General features: G+C 51.8%; 1 protein-coding gene and 1 pseudogene across 17 annotated transcripts in view; one reads left to right on the top strand and one right to left on the bottom strand.

Annotated features, from left to right (window-relative positions):
- Nucleotides 1-22,804, top strand: part of EHMT1 (euchromatic histone lysine methyltransferase 1) — a 236,247-nt gene that overhangs the window by 174,158 nt on the left and 39,285 nt on the right. For 16 of the 17 annotated variants that reach the window (XR_012424023.1, XR_012424022.1, XM_074015811.1 and 13 more), the window contains 5 exons: nt 808-1,034; nt 2,386-2,559; nt 4,729-4,811; nt 5,950-6,056; nt 15,274-15,396. Coding sequence is in view for 15 of the 17 variants with exons in the window: in XM_074015811.1 (XP_073871912.1) it covers nt 808-1,034; nt 2,386-2,559; nt 4,729-4,811; nt 5,950-6,056; nt 15,274-15,396 (714 nt within the window). In the remaining 2 variants the exon portion in view is untranslated. Of the gene's footprint in view, nt 1-807; nt 1,035-2,385; nt 2,560-4,728; nt 4,812-5,949; nt 6,057-8,550; nt 13,154-15,273; nt 15,397-22,804 lie in introns of those variants that run through there. The other variant, XM_074015817.1, reaches the window with a different exon arrangement.
- LOC102127162 (forkhead box protein H1-like) lies at nt 10,503-12,875 on the bottom strand (annotated as a pseudogene).

Below are 22,804 nucleotides of genomic sequence, written 5' to 3'. Positions count from 1 at the left end.
TGTGTGAGCCTCTTCCTGTCAGCGTCTGTGTGTGTGTTTGGGTGTGTGTGTGCGTGTGCACATCTGTGTGAGCCTCTGCCTGTCAGCGTCTGTGCGCGTCTGTGTGTGTGTGTGTGTGCGCACATCTGTGTGAGCCTCTTCCTGTCAGCGTCTGTGTGTGTGTTTGGGTGTGAGCTTCAGGCACCCAGAGATGCCCTGCTGCCCCTTTGTGAACCTGGGCCAAGAGCTTCCACTTTTCGGGGCTTTTCTTTGGACTTCACACCTTGCATGTCGTCCCCATCTTCAAACATCTTTTTTTTTGCTTCTGCTACATCTGTTTATCTCTGACTTTCTGCAAGAAAATGCTGTTCTTATGGCTGTGTGCCCCTCCCCGAGGCTCACCTGGGTCGCCAAACCACATCTGCTGCACTGCCGGGCACGGGGGCAGCTCCAGCTGCCTGATGCTGTGCCCTGAGGTTCTGTCGTCTGGCCCTGTCCCTATCCACCCTTTAGAATAGAGGCCTTCTGGGCCCTTCTTTAGGCCTTCTCTTTGTGGGCAGCCTCAGCTTTCCTGGGCCTGGGTGGGTCAGAGGCAGCCAAGTGACCTCTGTCTGGCTTCAGCTTCCTCTCTGTGGGGCGAGAGCACCGCGGGAAGCATCATTCCTCCTTCTTAACGATGCCTGGGGCCAAGACTGGACCCCACCCCGACCCATGGCTCACTCTGCAGACCGCCCGATGTGGGATGCGGTGCCAGTTTAGTAGTACTTTATTTTTCCAAATACTAACCCCAATTAAAACAAAAAATTTTTGTTGTCCTCCAATTTTTAGGGTAATTTTATGGAGTGTCAGCCCGAGAGCAGCATCTCTCACCGTTTCCACAAAGACTGTGCCTCTCGCGTCAATAACGCCAGCTATTGTCCCCACTGTGGGGAGGAGAGCTCCAAGGCCAAAGAGGTGACGATAGCTAAAGCAGACACCACCTCTACCGTGACACCAGTCCCCGGGCAGGAGAAGGGCTCAGCCCTGGAGGGCAGGGCCGACACCACAACGGGCAGGTACCTGGCACAGGCTCTGGCTGGGCTCTCCAGTCGTTCACCTGAAAAGGTTTCAGTTGTTATTTTAACATTATTGCTTTCTGCTGTTTTTCCCAGAAGTCTCTGAGCTGATGCTGATGCTCATGGTGATTTCTGACATTTAAGACACTGAAATTCATTTATTGCCGTTTGTACATACGTCGCTCTCTTTCAGTTTGGTCATGTAGATCCATTTGCCTGTTTTGAACCGGTTTTCACAGCACCCCCATTGATGTAGCCCTGTGGTGTTTCTGTTGCCGGCACAGCCCCGTCGGTACACAGGCGGTAGAGGAGTGGTAGCTGCTGCAGTCTGTGACTGAGTTCTGTGGCATTGAGGTTTGAAGGCCTTAGCTGAAGACAAAAAAAGTATCAAATAATTAGAAGTATTCATTTTTTTTTTTTCTTTATTTTTTGAGACAGAGTCTCGCTCTGTCGCCCAGGCTGGAGTGCAGTGGCCGGATCTCAGCTCACTGCAAGCTCCGCCTCCCGGGTTCCCGCCATTCTCCTGCCTCAGCCTCCCGAGTAGCTGGGACTACAGGCGCCGCCACCTCGCCCGGCTAGTTTTTTGTATTTTTAGTAGAGACGGGGTTTCACCGTGTTAGCCAGGATGGTCTCGATCTCCTGACCTCGTGATCCGCCCGTCTCGGCCTCCCAAAGTGCTGGGATTACAGGCTTGAGCCACCGCGCCCGGCCAGAAGTATTCATATTAGACAGATATAATTGTCTTCCTGAAAGAGTCCAGTAGAAACAGCTGAAAAGTTTTTAGAGCTCAAGAGTCAGTAAGAGGATCTGATAAGAAGAGGTAGAAGCCACTTGCCTTCTTCCTTACCAGAAGTTTCCTACCTGAGAGTAAAATTGCGAAAGAGATCCTTTCAAAACAGCAACATGTGTTACTACCCAGCAGAACAAAAGAACTTAAATGTGACACTAATATAAAGAAAACAAAAACTTCCTTGAAGATTATTTAAAAGAGACTCAAATTGTGGACATGTTAAGGTGATTCCTTCCTATTAACCTGTACATTTAATGCACTTTGAATCAAAATTCCAGTGGGATTTCCTTTTCTTGGGGTGGGCAGTGGACTTGATAGATTCAGCTTGAAGCTCATTCATGAGAGTGATTTTGAACCCGCTGCCCGGAAGTCTAGGAAAAGCTGCTCTAGTATTCTCAGGAAATTTGGTTCTGAATCCTGAACCGTTGCATCCAGGGACTCAGCAGACAGTAAGCAAATCCGCAACTCTCACTTAGAAAACAGCGCACTGGGGCGGTCAGAGTCGGAACAGGCCATGTTTCATGTTTTCATAAACGTTTCCCCGATTTCCTCCCACTGAAGTGCTGCTGGGCCACCACTCTCGGAGGACGACAAGCTGCAGGGTACAGCCTCCCACATGCCCGAGGGCTTTGATCCAACGGGACCTGCTGGGCTCGGGAGGCCAACCCCTGGCCTTTCCCAGGGACCAGGGAAGGAAACCTTGGAGAGTGCTCTCATCGCCCTCGACTCGGAAAAGTAAGACCTGATGTGTGATTGCAGAGATGTCTCAGGGCTTGTTTTAATCTGCACCCCGTGTTTTTCCCCATGGCGTCATTTTAGCACTTTTCAGCTTTTTGATTAATGCTGTTTATTAGAATAATTTGTATATTTTCACACTATTTTGGGAAATCATTGCAAATTACTGTCCTGATTATATTAAGAGCAACATGTGACACCTTTGAGGTCCTAAGTGAGGAGGTAGGTCTTGGTGAGCTTCGACAAACATTTCCTGGTTGCTGTTGACCCTGAACTGCCCTTAGGTCATGAGAGCAGACACTACTTCTGCTGCCTTGGCGCCGTTTTCCTCCCAGGCCCCACCACATCTGTGCAATGCAAGGGTTGGGCCAAGGGGCCCTCCAGGCTTTCCTGACAGCTCGCAAAAACCCAGCCCCCCGCGTCCTCCTCTCAGCATTGCCCCCCCCAGGGAGGCAGACCAGCCCTCCTCATCCTTCTCTCAGCATTGCCCCCCCAGGGAGGCAGACCAGCCCTCCTCATCCTCCTCTCAGCATTGCCCCCGCAGGGAGGCAGACCAGCCCTCCTCATCCTTCTCTCAGCATTGCCCCCCCACCGGGAGGCAGACCAGCCCTCCTCATCCTTCTCTCAGCATTGCCCCCCCACCGGGAGGCAGACCAGCCCTCCTCATCCTCCTCTCAGCATTGCCCCCGCAGGGAGGCAGACCAGCCCTCCTCATCCTTCTCTCAGCATTGCCCCCCACCGGGAGGCAGACCAGCCCTCCTCATCCTCCTCTCAGCATTGCCCCCCCACCGGGAGGCAGACCAGCCCTCCTCATCCTTCTCTCAGCATTGCCCCCCCACCGGGAGGCAGACCAGCCCTCCTCATCCTCCTCTCAGCATTGCCCCCCCACCGGGAGGCAGACCAGCCCTCCTCATCCTCCTCTCAGCATTGCCCCCCCAGGGAGGCAGACCAGCCCTCCTCATCCTCCTCTCAGCATTGCCCCCCCACCGGGAGGCAGACCAGCCCTCCTCATCCTCCTCTCAGCATTGCCCCCCCAGGGAGGCAGACCAGCCCTCCTCATCCTTCTCTCAGCATTGCCCCCCCAGGGAGGCAGACCAGCCCTCCTCATCCTCCTCTCAGCATTGCCCCCCCAGGGAGGCAGACCAGACTGTGGCACTGAGGCTTGTGTTGGCCTCCTCCCTGGAGCTCCCCTCTGTCTGCCTCCAGCCTCACCTCTGAGCCTGTTCCTGAAGTGACGGTGCCATCTGCCGATGCCCACAGACCCTGCTCACCGACCAGACCCCAGACTGTTCCCAACCCCCACTTTCTCCCCCATCCCTTGGTGATTGCGTTAGTCTGCTTTTGTGTCAATATAAAGAAATGCCCAGGGCTGGATAATTTATAAAGAAAAGAGGCTTAATTGGCTCACGGTTCTCCAGACTGTGCAGGAGGCATGGTGCTGGCATCTGCTCCTTGGGAGGCCTCAGGAAGCTAGTCATGGTGGAAGGCAAAGCAGGAGCAGTAGCAAGAGACAGACAAGGGGAGGCTCCCAGACTCTTAAGTGACCAGATCTTGTGGGAACTGACTGAGCAGGAACTCACTCACCAGGGGGAGGGATGACGTGAAGCCATTAATGAGAGATCTGCCTCCAGGATCCAGTCACCTCCTACCAGGTCTCACCTCCAACACTGGAGGTCACATTTCAACATGAGGTTTGGGAGGGACACAGGTCTAAACCATATCAGTTATCAGCTTAGTCATCGAGTTAAGGTTTCAAAGCAAAAGTGCCAGTGTTGACAGCTCTCACTGCCCCAGGCATCTTCTGTAGTGTGAGCTGTGCCCTCACTCATGACCACGCTGTGTGGGCTCATCCTGGCCGGGGCTGGTCTTGGCCGTGCTGAGCATAGATGAGGTCCTTGGGGCCTGCCGTGACCCTGTTCCCCTGCATCCTGCGCTGGCTCTGTGGTCGCATTGTGTAAAGCCTCACGGTGTGTAGCGTTCTCCTGCAGTGACTGGGAAGGCAGTTTCTTGTTCTGCAGCTTTTACCATGAGATCTCTCAAGACTGGTGGGTTTGCACTTGAGCTTGTAGGGCTGGTGGGCAGACGTCCCCTGGGCCTTCCAGCCTTCAGCTTCACGTGGGGGACGCGGAGCCCCATGCTGACCCAACTGTTGTCCTGTGCTTCCCACAGACCCAAGAAGCTTCGCTTCCACCCAAAGCAGCTGTACTTCTCCGCCAGGCAAGGGGAGCTTCAGAAGGTGCTCCTGATGCTGGGTAAGTGCCTTCCTGCCACCCGGGCACACGCGACCGGCCCTGTGGCACTGAAAGAAGCCGAGAGCCGTTGTTACCCCTTCCTCGGAAGGCTGGTTTCATTTTGGTTTTCTGTTTGTGTGTCTCTGAGTTCTCTGATGAGTGCGAAGAGGTCGCCCACTGGTGTTGAGGCTTTTTATGGTATTCATATTCAGTTATGCAGGATGGTAGAACTATTCTCTACGAAGTTCTAATCTTTAAAAAGGAATTAGGAATGCGATTATTAAATCAAGCAGAAATGTAGATTAAGGAAAAGCAAAACTAGTGAGTTGGGGCTCTGCTGAGATGTGTGGTGATGACGGCAGCTGATGTGTCACCTGTGCTGATCACAGCAGCTGTGGTGTGGACAAAGTAGGCTTCGGCTATAGGTATTTTATAACAGGCAAACCGATTGCATCAGATTTCTAATACCCAAAAGCGTGCTTGTTAGATAGAGTAGGTAGAGCCTTCCCAGTGATCATCTGGTCTCTGAGCTCACAGCTCTAGGCTTGATTTCTCTGACGTTCAACGTCTCTGGGTTGAAAAGGATGATTAAGAAGCCCTTTACTGGACAGTACGTCAAGTAAAAAGAAGCGAAACCATTTGCTCTTAAAAAAAGGTTTATTTATGTTGACCAGCAGTTTTTTAATCATTTTCGTCACAGACTTCACATGACAATAAGGTCACCTCACTGCTCCATTGCTCACTGTCCCCTCAGACCTCCTGGGAATTGACCGATGCTCAGGCCTCTGTCTCCGGCCTTGCTTGCTCCCCTAGGGTATGTCTGCCCTGGTCAGCTGCCTCACAGGGCCTGGGGCGGCCACGGCCAGTACGCACGGAAATATAGAAGGAACCTCAGAGTTTGAGCAGGGCGGTAAAGGGAAGAGCGTGCCTTGCCGAGTTAGTTCTGACAGAGGGACCTGCCTGTTCGATTCCACAGGAGACTAGCGCACTCAATTCTCAAGTCCAGAGGATGGTGCTGTGGGCGGGTCGCGGCATGGCTCGAGGTGGCTGTTTGTGTGGAAGCTGGTCGTTTGTGAGTGCTTGCCAGCCATCGTGACAGTCCTGAGCTGGAGTCTGTGGCTACATCTGAAATCATTAATAAAACTGTGTTTGTTCACAGTGGACGGAATTGACCCCAACTTCAAAATGGAGCACCAGAATAAGCGCTCCCCACTGCACGCGGCGGCGGAGGCTGGACACGTGGACATCTGCCACATGCTGGTTCAGGTTCGGTGGCACGGCGCCCTCCTAGGGCTCTTCACCTGCTCTCCTTTATTTTTATCAAAGCAAAATCATACCACGTTTTTGGTTCTTCCATAGAACTGTGGTTCTTCCATAGAACTGTGAAGCGGACACAGAATCAGCTTTTCTGCCTGAGTCCTGCAGGTGGATCGGTGCTTCCCACTGTTTCTTCCGGCATTTACCGCGGCCTTTGGGAAGAGCATGCTGCTGTTTGGCTGTTTCTTGATTTGCTTTCTTTGGTTTTGGTTTTGGTTCTTCACACTCATGACTTCCCCCTGGGGGAGCCAGGCACTCGGAGAGGCACAGACGCCCTTCCTCAGCCCCGTTGACTGGCTCCCATTTTGTTTAGATCAGATCATGTGTGCATTTTCAAGCTGAACCGTGTCATCTACAGGCATGTTGTGTCTGTCGTGAATCAGTGGCTTGTGTTTCTGTTGGTTGAGTTGACTCTGACTCCTGCTAATTTATTCTGAACCGTCTGAACACTGCCCGCTTTCTCTGGGTTCAGACACACAACTCAGTTTGTCCCCCTGTGACATCCCTTCCCTGATGCCCGTGTTGGGTCTCCTGTTTCTCAGATGCCAGGTTTGAGTCTGGTGCGGTCTGACTTCTGATCCTTTGCATGTGACCTATTATTTGGAAACTTGAGGAACTTTCCTTGAACCCCACTGGTCTGAAGTTGCACCTTGTTGTAACATGGGTCTTTTTAGATCCACTGGGGCATTTGGTGCATGTGCTGTGCCCTTTCAGTGCAGAAATCTACACCTGTCAGTTCCAGGAGGATTTCCTGCGTGACTTCTGTGCCCGGGTCCTCACCTGGCTCAGCTCTGTCCTGGGGCTCTCGTAACTCAGGCGTGGAACCTTCTGGACCGATTTCGTGCCGTGGTCTGTTTTCTTGTCTTTTGGTTCTGCCTTCTAGGCAGCGTTCTCACCTTTAGCTTCGAGCTCCTGGGGGATTTTTAACGTGTGTGGTCACATTTTCAAATCCCAAGAATTGCTTTCTGCTCTCGGATAGTTCCTCTTTCAGTAGGCTCTTGTTCTTCCCTTAGTTCTCTGATGATATTATGGTTACTCTGAAGTTTTATGCTGCTCTGTTTGTTTTAGTTTTTCTTATCTAAAGGTTCTCCTCAAATGCCCAGTGATTCCTGTTTATATTTAAAGTAAACTACTAAAAAGCCGGTGGTAGCTCTTGCTTGCCGAGGGCTGTCAGCTGCAGGGTGATCTGCGGGCCTGGCTGTTTTGTTGGGGCCCCCGGGCCCCACTGTCTGGGATGGACCTGTCCCCTCAGACCGCACCTGTCTCTGCCTTTCTTAGGGCCAGGAAGGAGAGAGTGACGGGGCGCGCCGTCTGCTGTGCTCACACCCACCCGCTGTGCAGCTGCCTCAGTCTGTCCCCCGTTTCCGGAGTCGTAACTGATGGTGTTTTGTTACTATTTATCTGGAATGATTTTTCCCTCCTTTTTTTCTGACCTTTTTCCCTCGTTTTTGGATATATGTGTTTTAAACATAGAACTTGATTTTTATAAATTTAGTCTAACCATCTTGGTATTTTAATAGGAACTTTTAGTCCTTTATACGTAATGTCTTATATTGTAGTTTTAATTTCTAGCTGTCTCAGTCCATTTTCTCTTGCTGTAACAGAATACTTGAGACCGAGTCATTTATAAAGAAAATAAATTTATTTCTCACAGTTCTGCAGGCTGGGAAGCCCAAGGTCGAGGGGCTGCCTCTGGTGACTTCTGGTGAGGCCCTTGAGCTGTGCCTGAACACAGCCAGGAACCCGCCAAGAGGGAGATGCTCCAGCACAGCCTTGCTGCGGACCAGGCCGCCCACACGGGAGCAGGTCCATTCCTGGGGGCTGACCCTGCCTTTCAGAAAGGCGTGGTTCCATCTTCGCAGCCTCATCGCCTCTTAAAGGCCTGGCCTCCCCACCTCAATGGGGCCCCCAACCTCAATAAATAAATCGCATTCAGACCAGAGTGCCAGCCTTTTGAAGCCAGTACTTTTTGGTCGTTCTTCTTGCCGTCTTTTGAATTGATTTTTACTTTGATTGTGCCATTTCTCTTCTCTCTTTTAGTCTGGAAGTTACAAACTTTCCACTTTTTGCCCCAGTGATTCCTCTCAGGCTCACGTGCAGACTTGACCTACCAAGGTCAGGACTGAATGAGATGGAGATGGGGGAGCCAAGCCTCGGCAGGGGGTGAGGGAGGGAGCAGCTGAGGTGAACTGGGGTCCAGTAAGCCAGGGCTTGGTGGGGGGCTCCTGGAGGCTGAAAGTGTTCCGTGAGAAGGGCTGAGCCGAGGTAGGCACTGGGGCCAGCTCCATGCAGGAGGAGCTGCGGAGGCTGCTGGGCATGTCAGGGAGAAGCAGGAAAGGATTCAGAGGCACTGGGGTGGCCTCGAGACGAGTCACGTGGGCTGTGGTTCATGGTGAGACCATGAGGGAAGTGGCTGACCTGGTGGGAACAGGCTTATGGGGGGGGTGAGGTCTGGGGCAGCCGGGGGCAGGGAGTGGGGGGTGGTCTTCTGGACACAGGCAGAGCTGGAGCGAGGGGTGGGCTGTTCAGGGCAGGAGTGATGCCAGGACATTCATAGTTGGGGCTCTGAGGAAGAGGAAGAGAGCGTGGTCTGGAAGAGGCAGGAGCTGGTGGTATGGGGCTCGAGAGCAGATGCCGGTGGAGGGCCAGGCATTCGGCTGGGAGGCCTGCTCCTCTCCTGGGAGGCCTTGTGAGGGGTGTGGCGTGATTCTCTTCTGTTGCGGATGGACCTGGATGGGGACAAGTGTGCAGAGCCACGTGGGGGAACGGGCCCACGGGAACAAGGGCTACATGAGCGCTGCCCCGATGGCCCCAGGAGCTGGGCGAGGCCATGAATGTGGGCCGTGTTGGCCCGTGAGGGTGGGGCGTGCCGGGCCCCTGAGGGTGGGCCGTGCTGGGCCCGTGAGGGTGGGGCGTGCCGGGCCCCTGAGGGTGGGGCGTGCCGGGCCCCTGAGGGTGGGCTGTGCTGAGCCTGTTCTCCATGCCCACCGCTGGCTGTGGAGGCTTCTTGAAGACATTCCTCCTGTGCCTGGAATTCCAGGTTGCTGGTGGTTTTCCTCAGGTCATGTAAGGAATGATGCCACTGTCTTCCGACTTGCATTCTTCCTCTTGAGAAATTAGCTTGCCACTCCTTTGAAAGACACTGGTGTTCTCTTTGGCTTTCTTTTTTAAACATTAAAAAATTAAAAATATGGCCGGGCGCGGTGGCTCACGCCTGTAATCCCAGCACTTTGGGAGGCCGAGACGGGCGGATCACGAGGTCAGTAGATCGAGACCATCCTGGCTGACACGGTGAAATCCCGTCTCTACTAAAAAATACAAAAAAACTAGCCGGGCGAGGTGGCGGGTGCCTGTAATCCCAGCTACTCGGGAGGCTGAGGCAGGAGAATGATCTAACCCGGAGGCGGAGGTTGCAGGGAGCCGACATCGCGCCACTGCACTCCAGCCTGGGCGACAGAGCGAGACTCCGTCTCAAAAAAAAAAAAAAAAAAAAGCAAAAAATTAAAAATATATATATGGTTGCATCATGCATACAGAAAAGTCCTTAAAATGTAAACATATGGCTAACAAATCATTCTCCTATGGCTCTGATGTCCCTGCCCCCGTGAGACGCAGTGTTGCTGGCTGCCTGGACACCTGGTGGACACCTGAGTGCCCTCCCCCAGAACAGCAGCTGTTTTGGTCTCACCGCCCCGCACAGTAGGGTTCTGTTTGTTTGCGTTTAACCTTTATGCTGAGTTGTCTAGCGTGAGTTCCTTTGTATCTGCTTCCATCAGTCAGGAAAACAGGGGAGTGTAGAAACAGGACATGGCCGTGGGGCGGAGTGGCCTAGCCCTGCCGGGGCTCCCTGCTGACTGCCCGCGCTCTGTGCTTGCCTGAAACTCACCTTTGGGGAGGCTGCGTGAGGAGCACAGAGCTCTTCATTCTGTTTTATAGTTTCATGTGAGTTTAATGCTGTGAAATAAAATGATGTATTGGGAGGAAATCGAATCGTTATGTCCCTTGGTGCTGCCGTTCATCCAGTGCCCGGGGTCTGACCAGCCTGGAACCACTTCAGATTAAATTCCTAGCCTGATGTTTAATTTGATGGCCCGCCCTGCACAACTTACTGTTGCTGGTCTTAGAGGGATTTCTATTTTTTCTTCCCCTTAGAATCTAAGTGGTTTTCCTGAGATTCTCCAGGAAGAGAGCGATTGGCTTTATCTCTAGTTTGCCCTGAATCCAAGGGTGCTGTTTCCCAGGGGTTCAGCATTTGCAGGGGTGTCTCACATCTCACACCCACTCTTTGGGCAGGCTCTGGCCACACCAGTGAGGGCCTGTGGCGTCCTCTCCCTCAGGCTCCGTCTTGGCCGCGTGGCGTCCTCTCCCTCAGGCTCCAGTCTTGGCCGCTTGGCATCATCTCTCCTGGGCTCTGGTCTCAGTCATGTCTTTGAGCCAGGTCTCCTGCAGCAGCACAGGAGAGGGGTTTGTGTTCACCCTGCGAGAGGGTCCCCCGGAACCAGAGGGGTTCATGCTCACCCATCCCTTCAAAAGGTCCCCTAGAACCAGAGGTCCCACTTGGCTTGAGTCTCCTCAGGGCTCCCTGCCCCCACTGCAGCACAGGCACTCGGCCATGTGTGGCTGTGTGTTAAAAGTGAAGACGCGGCCGGGGGCGGTGGCTCACGCCTGTAATCCCTATACTTTGGGAGGCTGAGGCGGGCGGATCACGAGGTCAGGAGATCAAGACCATCCTAGCTAACACGGTGAAACCTCGTCTCTAGTAAAGATACAAAAAATTAGCTGGGCACAGTGGCGGGTGCCTGTAGTCCCAGCTACTAGGGAGGCTGAGGCAGGAGAACGGCGTAAACCCGGGAGGTGCAGCTTGCAGTGAGCTCAGATCGCGCCACTGCACTCCAGCCTGGGCGACAGAGCAAGACTCTGTCTCTCAAAAAAAAAAAAAAAAAGTGAAGACACACCCTCAGTCACATGAGCTGTGCTTGGAGGGCTCAGTAGCTGTGTCGCCAGGGGCCGCTGCCTTGAGCGCAGACAGAGAAATGCATCGTGCAGAAAGCGCTTCCCTGGCAGCCGACCTGGAGTCCACCCCAGCCTTTTGCCGGCGCTGGGGGCATCAGTGTTCTGGCTCCCAGACTGGGGAGGGGCTCTGAGGGTCAGTCACGGAGCCTCCTAGGTGTCCGAGCTGCCTCAAGCGCCCCGGGGCCTTTTCCCCACTGACTTGATCTGTGTTTTCGAACCTGTGGAGGCCGGAGCTGTGCCTCCATCTGCTGCGGCTCCGGGGGCTGCTGCCCTCTCATCTGCTGCCTTTGGTGTCCCGGTCCCTCGTGCTGTCGGGTTTCATTGGTGTCCCGGTCCCTCATGCTGTCGGGTTTCATTGGTGTCCCGGTCCCTCGTGCTGTCGGGTTTTATTGGTGTCCTGGTCCCTCGTGCTGTCGGGTTTCATTGGTGTCCCGGTCCCTCGTGCTGTCGGGTTTCACGCTGTGTCTGCGGTTTCTGAAGAGTGCTGAGCGAGGTGCCACATGCTCCCGTCCGAAGTCACCACAGACACTCATGTTTTCATGTTTGCTTTTCCGTCATCTCTCATTAAAAAAAAAAATGTTGTAAACTCCTTTACTGTTATCTCCCCCACGCCCCTACCAAGACCATGTAGGGTCCAGTCTTGATTCCTAACCCCTTTTCCTGAAAAGGTGCTATCTCCTTCCCAGGCTGCATCTACCATTCGGTGACAGCTGGTGATGGATAGATGGGTGGTGGGCTGAGAAGAGGGGACTGGAAAGAGCTATTCCAGGCTCAGCCCTGCCCCCCACAGCCTTGCCTCTGAGTGTAGGGGAAACAGAGGCATGACTCACCAGGACCAGGCTCGTGCCAGCTGGGCCATGGCCACACCACACGTGGGGTAGTCCAGTAAACACTGTGGACTCCCAGCAAGGCTGCTGCCTGGTGTTTCGAGGCTGCTGGGGTCGCAGACACCCGCCTGGCTTTGGCTCCCTGTCAACAAACTGGGGGTGGGAGCGAGAGGGAGGAGCGGCCCCTGTCCTAGGAGCCTCACAGGAGAGCAGCCAGCCTGGGCCAGGGGCCGCCAGGTCCCGAGGGTGGCTGACCCAAACATCATAGATGCTTTCGTTGGGTGGCACCCCCTGGAAGAGGGCGTCTAGATCCCAGAGCAGCACTGGGGGCCCTCGGCTTTCAGGGGCCACCCCCCAGTAGCCAGGGCTGGTTGACGGTGGCCATTGGGGATAGGAGGTGGGTGGAGGTGCCAAGGTCATTACCACATTGGGAGTGTAGATAGGCAAGTAGGAGGTGGACAGCTGCCCACAGAGGGAGGCCCTGTGTCCCCGCTGGACAGCCCCCCAGGAACTGAGGTGCCCTGCAGTAGGTGGAGAGGCCAGGCCCTAGGCTCTGGGGAGAGGGTCGAGGGCCCAATGGCTCCCGCCAGCAGAGTCTCCCCCTCCACTCTCGTGGGGCCAGGAAGCGGGCAGAGGGGCCACAGAGGCCTCTCAGAGAAGGGCGGGGGTGGGGTGGGCACTGCCTTCTCCCCACTGAACCCCACACCTGCCTGCAGAAGCTGGCCTGCTCTGTGGCACCAGCCCTGGCCGGGATGCCCCTTCCCAGACTCCCCTAGCAGGGACTGGATGCTGAAGCAATTGCTGGGTGGTGGCAGATGACTGAGCGACTGGTAGAGCCAGCCATGCACCACGCAGGGAGGCCCAGGGCATTGGCGAAGGCTCCACCTGCACCCGCTTCTGCCAGTGCCTCAGCTGGGATGAGGCTCATGCAGGTGTAGGGAGGTTGCAGGTGTAGGGAGGTTGCGGGTGTAGGGAGGTTGCGGGTGTAGGGAGGTTGCGGGTGTAGGGAGGTTGCAGGTGTAGGGGATTGCCGCACTGCAGGTGTCTCTCCTCCCCTCGGGGACTGGGAGAGCCACTGTGCCTTCTGGGCTGCAGGCGGGAGTTGCTGCGGGCCCAATGCCTGGGAGGCGGACCACGATGGGTAGCCGTTGGCAGGGCGTGCGCGCGAGCCTGGGAAGGGCGCCGTCCGTCAGAGCCTCGCGGAGGGTGAGCGGCCGTTTCGGCCTTGGGGCCTCAGACTGTGTGGGACTTGGTCAGTGCCAGCCGCTCCGCTTGCAGTGAGGGTTTGGGGAGCGCGTGGGAGGCGGGTCCTGCTCCGCATCTGCGTGGGGTCCAGGATGGAGCTGGATATGGGGCGGGACCTGTTTCTTGGCACTGGCAGGTCCGTCTGGACACCGTTGGCCCCCGCGCGGGTCTTGCTTTGACTCTTCCTTTTCTCCGCTGCTTCTCTCCACTCTTAGAGCTTTCTTGGGCTTTGTCTCAGTGTCCGGTGTTTTCATGGGCGGGGTCATTTCCTTCTGCTTACCCGGGTCCTGGGTGCGGTGCGGGTCTGTGAAGGCTCAGCGCTGGGGAGCTGGCAGGCCCCCGTATCCTATGGGCCGCCGTAGCCAAGCCCTCCTTCCTGGGAAAGGACCCCCATCCTCCCCTATGCTCCGCCCGAAGCCGTCAGCCCCTCCTGCCCTTGCAGACTCGGGTCTGTCTGCGCTGCCACCCGCGCTGCCGGCCTGGTGCTGGTGCAGGGGCTTTCGATGCCGGCCTCTCCCTTGAGGGCGCACCCTTTCTTCTTTCTCCAGGATTTTTGGGAGCTGGAGGAGCAGCCTCTGTGTGCTGAGGGAGGCAGAGCCACAGCTCCTCTGCACAGCACGGGTCTCGCTCTCTACCTTGTTTTGTGTTTTTTCAAGCTTACTGCTTGTTAAAAATTAGCTGCTGTAGACTTCTGGCGCTACTTTGCCTTCAGGTCTGGCAGCCGGACCTTGGCTTTGAGCTTTGGTGTTTGAGGTCAGCCTTGCATCACTGCCCCCGCTGCGCCTCTAGGCCGCAGCCCTTTGACCTCTGACCCTTGCTCTATGGACCCCGTGTTCTCTTCGGTGATGCCCAGCCCGTTCCAGTCAGAGTCCCCTGAGCCTCTCACTGCCCCTCTGTTTTGTGTGTTTTTTTTAAACAGAATTCACTCTTGTTGCTCAGGCTGGAGCGCGGTCGTTTGATCTCGGCTCACTGCAACCTCTGCCTCCCGGGTTCAAGCAACTCTCCTGCCTCAGCCTGTCAGGTAGCTGGGACTACAGGCGCCCGCCACCGCGCCCAGCTAATTTTTGTATCTTTAGTAGAGACGGGGTTTCACCGTGTTGGCCAGGCTGCTCTCAAACGCCTGACCTCAGGTGATCCACCTGCCTTGGCCTCCCAAAGTGCGGGGATTACAAGCGTGAGCCGCCGAGCCCGGCTTCTCTGCCTGCCTTTGGCCTCCCGAAGTGCTGGGATGACAGGCGTGAGCCGCGGCGCCTGGCCTCTGCCCCTGTTAGCCTTTACGAATTAGCCTCATTTTCCATATAGACCATTCTAGGGCTGTTTAAACATTCCTTATTTAATTGTGTTACTTTTGGTTTTTAATTACTAATAGTAAAAACAATACTATTTTCAACCTTTTTTCATAATAAATGTTTATTTTGTAAATGAAATACTAGGTTTTGTCATCTAAGAAGGTTTTCCTCATGGAGAAGAGGTTTCAACGGCCCAGCAGCTGATTTGCTTTTAGCACACAACCAATTTTAAAGCTGGGGGCTTCTTAAGTTTCACACCCAGAAAAATTTACCTGTGTATACCTGCCAGTTCATTGGTCTTTCCAGTTTCTCTGTTTATTTGGAAAAATGGAAACTGTTCTGGAATGCATGCTACTGGAAATCAGGATTTTCCATTTATTTTGGCGAGGACTAAATCAGGGAGAGGGTGCTGTGTGTCCTGGCGGGGTGAACCGGCACCTCCCTCCTGCCTCCTCTCTGCTCAGGGGCCCCTCCCTCCCTTTCTTTGTCTGCTTCAGAAGGTTGTCACCATCCTCCTCATTTCTAAAGGTGTTGTCACACTCCTGTGCTATCAACATGTTCTATCAAATTACCTTAGAAGTGGAATGAAATCTAGCAGAAATATTCTGCTTAAAGGTTTGATACTAATAGAATAATTATGTCTTTGAATACATGTTTAGAAAACTCAGACATTGTTGGTCACTGAAACAGTACAGCTCTCTTGTTTTGAGTGTAGAAGCTTGTCAGTCACTTGTCCCCAGGCGGTGGCTACCGTCACAGCCCTCCCATACACCTGAACTGTTGTTTCACTAGGCGGGCGCTAATATCGACACCTGCTCAGAAGACCAGAGGACCCCGTTGATGGAAGCAGCCGAAAACAACCATCTGGAAGCAGTGAAGTACCTCATCAAGGCCGGGGCCCTGGTGGATCCCAAGGTATGTTCATCTGTCAGAATCACCCTCCTAGTGTGTGTGTAGATGTTTCTCAGAAAGCTGAGCAAGGGACATCCTTACTGACATCTCCAGGACTTGAGGCCTTCACACACTGACCCAGTTGTCCAGAAATAGTTCCTTCATCTCACTTTGGTTACCCGGTTTATTATTAAAAACCACTAGTGAGCGCTCATGCTCTATAGAACCTGATAACAGACAGGGGAGCTAATGAGGGGTTTGCCGTGCGGAAGGTGTTCGCCTTACAGTACGTCGTCTCACTGTGTCTTCAGCCCAGAGCAATTAGGCAAGAAAAAGAAATCAAAGGCGTTCACGTTGCAAAGGAAGAAGTAAAATGGCCTCTGTTCACAGATGACATGTTCTTATATGTAGAAAGCCCTAAAGAATATACAAAAATTTTTTTTTTTTTTTTTTTTTGAGATGGAGTCTTGCTCTGTGCCCCAGGCTGGAGTGCAGTGGCGCGATCTCGGCTCACTGCAAGCTCCGCTCCCCTGGGTTCACGCCATTCTCCTGCCTCAGCCTCCCGAGTAGCTGGGACTACAGGCGCCCACCACCTCGCCCGGCTAATTTTCTTGTATTTTTAGTAGAGACGGGGTTTCACCGTGTTAGCCAGGATGGTCTCGATCTCCTGACCTCGTGATCCGCCCGTCTCGGCCTCCCAAAGTGCTGGGATTACAGGCTTGAGCCACCGCGCCCGGCCACAAAAATATTGTTAGCTAACAAAACCAATTCAGCAAAACAGGATAAAAAATTAACACAGAAAAATCAGTTGCATTTCTATATCCTTCAAATGAAGTATTCAAAAAAGAAATTAAGAAGACAGTTTCATTTACAGTAATATCAAAAAGAATAAAATACTTAGGAGTAAGTTTAACCAAGAAGACAAAAGACTCATAATTGTTAGTTGAAAACTAACAAACATTGCTGAAAGAAATTAAAGAAGACCTGAATAAATAGAAAGACATCCCATGTTCACAAATGAGAAGACTGAATGTGGTTAAAATGGCTGTAGTGTCCGTGGAGTCCTTACTAAAATCCTAACAGCATTTTTGTTTTTTTGAGACAGTCTTGCTCTGTCACCCAGGTTGGAGTACAGTGGTGCGATCTCGGCCCACTGCATCCTCCACTTCCCAGGTTCAAGCAATTCTCCTGCCTCAGCCTCCCTAGTAGCTGGGATTACAGGCGCGCGCCACCATGCCTGGCTAATTTTTGGTATTTTTAGTAGAGACAGGGCTTCACCATGTTGGCCTGGCTAGTCTCAAACTCCTGACATTGAGTGATCCGCCCGCCTCGGCCTCCCATGGTGGTGGGATTATGAGTGTGAGCCACCGTGCCCGGCGCTAACAGCTTTTTTTTTTACAGATACAAAAAAACTCTAAAGTTTATACAGAGTCTCAAGAGACCCAGAGAAGCCAAACAATTTTGAAAAAGTTGGAGAACTCACACTTGCTGATTTCAAAACTTACTATATACGGCCACAGTAGTGAAAACAGTGTGGGACTGGCATAAAGGCAGAAATAGAGACCAATGGAATAAAATAAAAAGCCCAGAAATAAACCATTGCATATATGGTCACTGATTTTTGGCAAAGTTACAAAGACCATTCAATGAGGAAAAGATTGCCTTTTCAACAGATGGTGCTGAGACAGCTGGATGTCCACATCCCGAAGCGTGAGGTTGGATCCTCACCTAACACTCTCTTCAGAAATTAATGGAAAATGCAGCTGGGCGTGGTGGCTCACGCCTGTAATCTCAGCACGTTGGGAGGCCGAGGCAGGTGGATCACCTGAGGTCAGGAACTCAAGACCAGTCTGTCCAACACTGTGAAACCCCGTCTACTAAAAATACAAAAATTAGTCGGGTGTGGTGACGGGCGCCTATAATCCCAGCTACCTAGGAGGCTGACGTAGGAGAATCAATTGAATCCGGAGGCGGAGGTTGCATTGAGCCGAGATCACGCCACTGCACTCCAACCTGGGTGACAAGATTGAAACTCTGTTCAAAAAAGAAAATGGAAAATGGATATGGATGAAAGACCCACACTTAAGAGCTAAAACCAGAACACTCTTGGAAAAAGACATGAGGGGAAAGCTTTATGACATTGGATTTGACGACGGTTTCTTGGATACTATACAAAAGCATAATCAAAGAAATAGACAAACGTGATTAAAATTAAAAACGTTTGGCCCTGGGAAATGATGTGCAGCCGGAAAGGCAGCCACCCCCTCGCCCGTCACGCAGCGCACGTTCGCAGGGAACCTGGCACTAAACCGCCCGTAGGTGACCTGCGTCTGGGTTGGGGTTTCACATGTGGCAGAGCAGCTCCCTCACTGTGATCTGTTGAAAGTCAGCCCCCAACACAAGGGTTTGTAAAGATAATAAAAGATTTTAAAATGGAGAAAAATAAACTTTTGTACATCAAAGATTACTACCAACGGAGTGAAAATACCACCTACAGAATGAGGAAATGTATTTGCAAATTCTCTGATAAGAAATTTTAATGCAGAATATATAAAGAGATTGTACATCTCAACAACAGAAAATTAAACAACCAGTTCAGAAATGGGCAAAGAAAGGGCTTGAATAGCCGTCTTTCTGAGGAAGGCCCCCAAGGGCCAGTTCCCACATGAAAAGGTGTCCAGCGTCACCAGCCACCAGGGAAGCCAACTCAGAGCTATGGTGAGACGCACCACAGAGGATGTGGCAGTGTCGGGACTCCCACGCATTGCTGGTGGGGATGTAAACGCTGCAGCCATTGTGGAAGCCAGTCGTGGTTCCTCAGGTTGCTAAGCATAGGACGACCCTCTGGTCTGCAGCAACTCCACTCCTGAGAGCGTGGCCCTGACATGAAGACCAGGACCACAGACAGATCTTCATACAACATGGTTCCTGCCGCATTGTTCACAGTAGCCGAAGGACAGAAACAACCCAGATGTCTCGGCAGATGCCTGCGTCAGCGCGTTTGGTCCATCCACACGACGGGATGTTACTCAGTCATAGAATCAGTGGAATTCTGACATATGAACAGCACAGATGGACCTTGAGGACATTCTGCTGCAGGAAAGAAGCCAGACCCAAGGACAAATCCTGTACGACGTGACCGATAGATAGAAGCCATCTAGAGCAGCGAGATTCATAGAGACAGAAAGTAGACTGGAGATTCCCTGGGGCTGGGGGATGGTGTTTTGCGTCATGATTGTAGAGCTTTGTTTTGGGGTAATGAAGAAGCTTTGGGAATAGTGGTAATTGTGAATGCATTTAATGCCACAAAACTGCACAAAATGTTTAAAATGGCAAATTTTGTTATATATTATCATAACCACATTTAAATTCTTAGTCTTTCATACTAATACACATTTTTTCCACCAAAAAAGTGATCACACTCCTCATAGTAATTCAACTCCTGCCTCATATCACATTAAACTTTCACTATTTTCTGTTACTAAATATTATTCTGTGAAACATTACCTAAATGACTGTATCAATTTATGATACAATTTTATCATTAGTCAAATTTGAATATTTAATATTTATCTTATTTTCAATTTTTATTATAAACAGTGCTTCGGGAAACATTTTTGTAGTTAAATATTTGCACATTTGGCTTCTTTAGGACAGATTTCTGGCTGTAGAATTGCTAGATCAAAATAGGTAAACAATTGGGCAGGTTCAGTGGCTTGCTTCTGTAATGCTAGTGCTTTGGGAGGCTGAGGCAGAAGGATGGCTTGAGGTGAGGAGTTTGAGATCAGCCTGGACAACATAGTGAGACCCCATCTCGATAAGAAATGAAAAATGAGCTGGGCGTAGTGGCATGTGCCTGTAGTCATAGCGCCTTGGGAGGCTGAGGCAGGAGCATCGCTTGAGCCCAGGAGTTTGAGGCTACAGTGAGCTGTATTAGCGCCACTGCACTCTAGCGTGGGTGCCAGAGTGAAACCCCATCTCTAAGGAAAAAAAAAGAGCTAGAGAAAAACAGCACGTGACATCTAGACAGACAACGTCATGAAATATCACTGACTTCTCATCTGAAACCATGGAGGCAGTTTTTATTGTGCTGAAAGAAGCAAAGCCAAAAAAATGTGACCCCAGAATCCTACCTCCAGTAAAAGTGTCCTTCAGAGATTGGTGGTGAAATCAAACATGTTCGGGTAAAAACAGCAAAAGGCAGATAAGCTTGCTTGGAATCCTGAAGCTTCCAGGAGGAAAACTTAGCCCTTTGGGAATGAATGAGGAACCCTGGATGGTGGATATGAAGACATTTTTCTTATTTAAATTTCCTAAATGTGAGAGGTCATTTAAACTCCAATAATGTCATACGGTGGAGTTTATACACGTTTGGAAGCACAGCAAGTCTTCACCCAACACTGTTGACAGGTCCTTAGAGCATGCGACTTCTTCAAGCGTTGACACCAATTTACCACAGATGATCTAAACAAGAGCAAAGTTCTTCTGCCGTGTTCCTGGTCACAGAAACATTAGCAAGCTTCTAAATCAAGACCAAGGTGTTTCGAACATTAAACACTGAAATGCATGTGAGCTGTACAGACGTTTAAGGAAGATTAATACACACAAGATACATGTTTATCCAGTTATTCCAGGTCAGGGTTGCGAGTGGACAGAGCCTGTCCTGGCAACTCAGGTCACCTGGCCGGAAGCAGCCTGGGCCAGAGGAAACCCACACAGACACGGGGAGGAGCTGCCAACTCCACAGACAGTGGCCCGGCTGGGAATGGTTTTTGTTTGTTTGTTTACTTTTAACCTCATCAATGTTATAACAAAACAATGCTGAGTGAAACGATACTATTGAAGACCTGCTGTGAAGTACAGGATAGTAAGTACCCAAAGGAGGGCAGTGTGAAAGTGGAATCCCACTGTTGTGAAGGTATTTTATTGTGGGAGGTGGTACAATATTAATTTAAGAAGACCAATAAAGACGAATATTGTAATCCCCGGAGAAAGTACCAAGAAAATAAAACAAATACAGCTTTTCAGGAAAAAAAAACTAGTAGAGGAAATAAAATGTAATACTGAAAAATTGTGCAACTAAAATGCAGGAATAAAACCAGATGGGACAAATAGAAAACAAATAGCAGAGTGATGGACTCCAGCCTCACCCTGTCAGTAATTACACTGCAGACTCACTGTCGTCTTAAAAGGCAGAGGTTTGTCTAATGACATAGAAAGCGAGAACCAGCTGTGCCTTCCTGCAGCGCTCCTGCTTCCAACGCAAAGACCCCAGCCAGGCTGGAGAGACTGGAGAAGTGCACATGCGCGTGGCAAGCAGGTGACTCCCAGGCGCGGCAAATTACGAAGCCTGGAAGACCACAGAGGCCGTCTTTGTGATTCCAGCATGGGGAGGTGTCTTCTAAGACACAAAAAGCACAAAAATGATTGACAAAGTTAAGTGCATTAAAATTTAAGAATTTGTCTTCAAAAAGATGCCACAAAGGACACGAACGGACAGTCTAAACAATGGGGGAAGATTTTCCAACGCACTGGCCAAAGATTAATATCCAAAAATATAAAGAACTACAAATGAGGCTGGGCGTGGTGGCTCACACCTGTAATCCCAGCACTTTGGGAGGCTGAGGTGAGTGAATCACGAGGTCGGGAGATGGAGACCACCCTGGCTAACACGGTGAAGCCCCATCTCTACTAGAAATGCAAAAAATTAGCCGGGCATGGTGGTGGGCACCTGTAGTCGCAGCTCAGGAGGCTGAGGCAGGAGAATGGCCTGAACCTGGGAGGCGGATTTTGCAGTGAGCTGAGATCACGCCACTGCACTCCAGCCTGGGCGACAGAGCGAGACTCTGTCTCAAAAAAAAAATAAAAATAAAAATAAAAAAATAAAGAACTGGAAATGAAATTAAACCACACAGAAAAATGGGCAAAGAACATAAGTGTGCAGTTCCCACAAGAGGAAATACATGTGTATGACCAACAAGCAGGTGAAAACACAGGGCTGAGGGGCCGCCTGAAACAGCCACTGAATTCCATACAACGTAACGCGTAGAAAAGACTGGCAGGGGCGAGACACAGAGCAGCAGGCAGGGCCCTTACCTTTGAGGTGCGGGGACTGGAGGCCGCTCGGTGAGCAGGGCCTCACACCGGTAGGGTCTGTGATGTGTCTGCAGATGATACACACTGTGATCTAGAGAGTTTAAAAGGGTGTAAAAACATCATTTATGGATATAGACAGTAAAAGTATTGAGATCCATGGGCACGATTTCAGGATAGTGATTACCTCTGGGGAGGAGGCAGGAAAGGAAACCAGACCGGCGCTGTGTGGGGTGTCCCGTGGGTGGGGGTGGGCTCCAGTGTCTTGAGCTTCTGTTTGTGTGCCTGCAGACCTCACAGCTGCCCGTCACTGAACCCGACAGAAACCTTTCCTCACCAGCAGCCCCGCTCTTCGCCACCTTCACGTCTGTTCCCACGGGGTTCCGTTGACTGACTCTCAATCCCCTCAACCCCCACTCTGCCGCTCCCAGCCCTGCCCTCCTCCTGCCTGGTGTCTCACTCTCGTGACAGCTGGCCTCCTTCACTAAGCTCCCTTTGCTGGCGTGTCTTACCTGCTTGATTCGGAAATGCTTGCCCAGGGTCTCTGCCAGGTGCACCTGCTTCTGTCCTGAACGCTGTGGCAGTCTTCCAGCAGTTAGGGGATTGTCAGCTGCACTATTCCAGCGATTAAAGACACTTGAAAATGAAGGCAGACCTTTTAACAACCGTGCATCATTTTGTATTCATGATAAAATTACAGTTCTGAACACCAGCCGTGTGGGAATCGGCTGTGCTGGCTTTCCTTGAGGAAGGTGAGCATGCTGATTTAGCACCAGCTGGGTGAGCAGTGTGTGCAGTGGTGCCTGTGAAACTCTAGGACTGCTGCACTGACTCCACCGAGATAAGGGGAGAAAGGTAATGAAGGAACATGGTTACACGGAGACAGGAACAGGGGAGTAAAGCAAAGCAAACTCCTAAGGGAGAAAGTGGCGGGGCACGTCCGCGGGCCTGTGTGAGGAGCCCGTGTAAGGCGCGTGGATGGCGCTGGGTGCGGTGGCACCGGCTCCGCCGCCTCTTCTGGAGCTTCCTGGTCTGATCTCCAACCTTGCATGTCTTTTTTTTCCTTTGAGATGGTTTGATCAGTGTGATCTGTTTTGTCTCCTCGGGGAAACAGCTGAAAGGAAATGAGAAGGTGTTCCCAAGCTGGGCATGGTGGCTCACGCCTGTAATCCCAGCACTGTAATAATCCCAATTATGATGCCTGCGACTCCCAGACCAAGGTGGGAGGATCGCTTGGGGCCGGGAGTTCAAAAATAGCCTAGGCAGTATAGCAAGACCCTGTCTCTAGAAAAGAAAAAAAATACATTAGCCAGGCATGGCGGTGCACACCTGTAGTCCC

This window comes from Macaca fascicularis, chromosome 15 (genome assembly GCF_037993035.2).
Source record: "Macaca fascicularis isolate 582-1 chromosome 15, T2T-MFA8v1.1".
Taxonomy (NCBI): Eukaryota; Metazoa; Chordata; class Mammalia; order Primates; family Cercopithecidae; genus Macaca; species Macaca fascicularis.
This window is presented reverse-complemented; position numbering and strand designations above follow the sequence as displayed.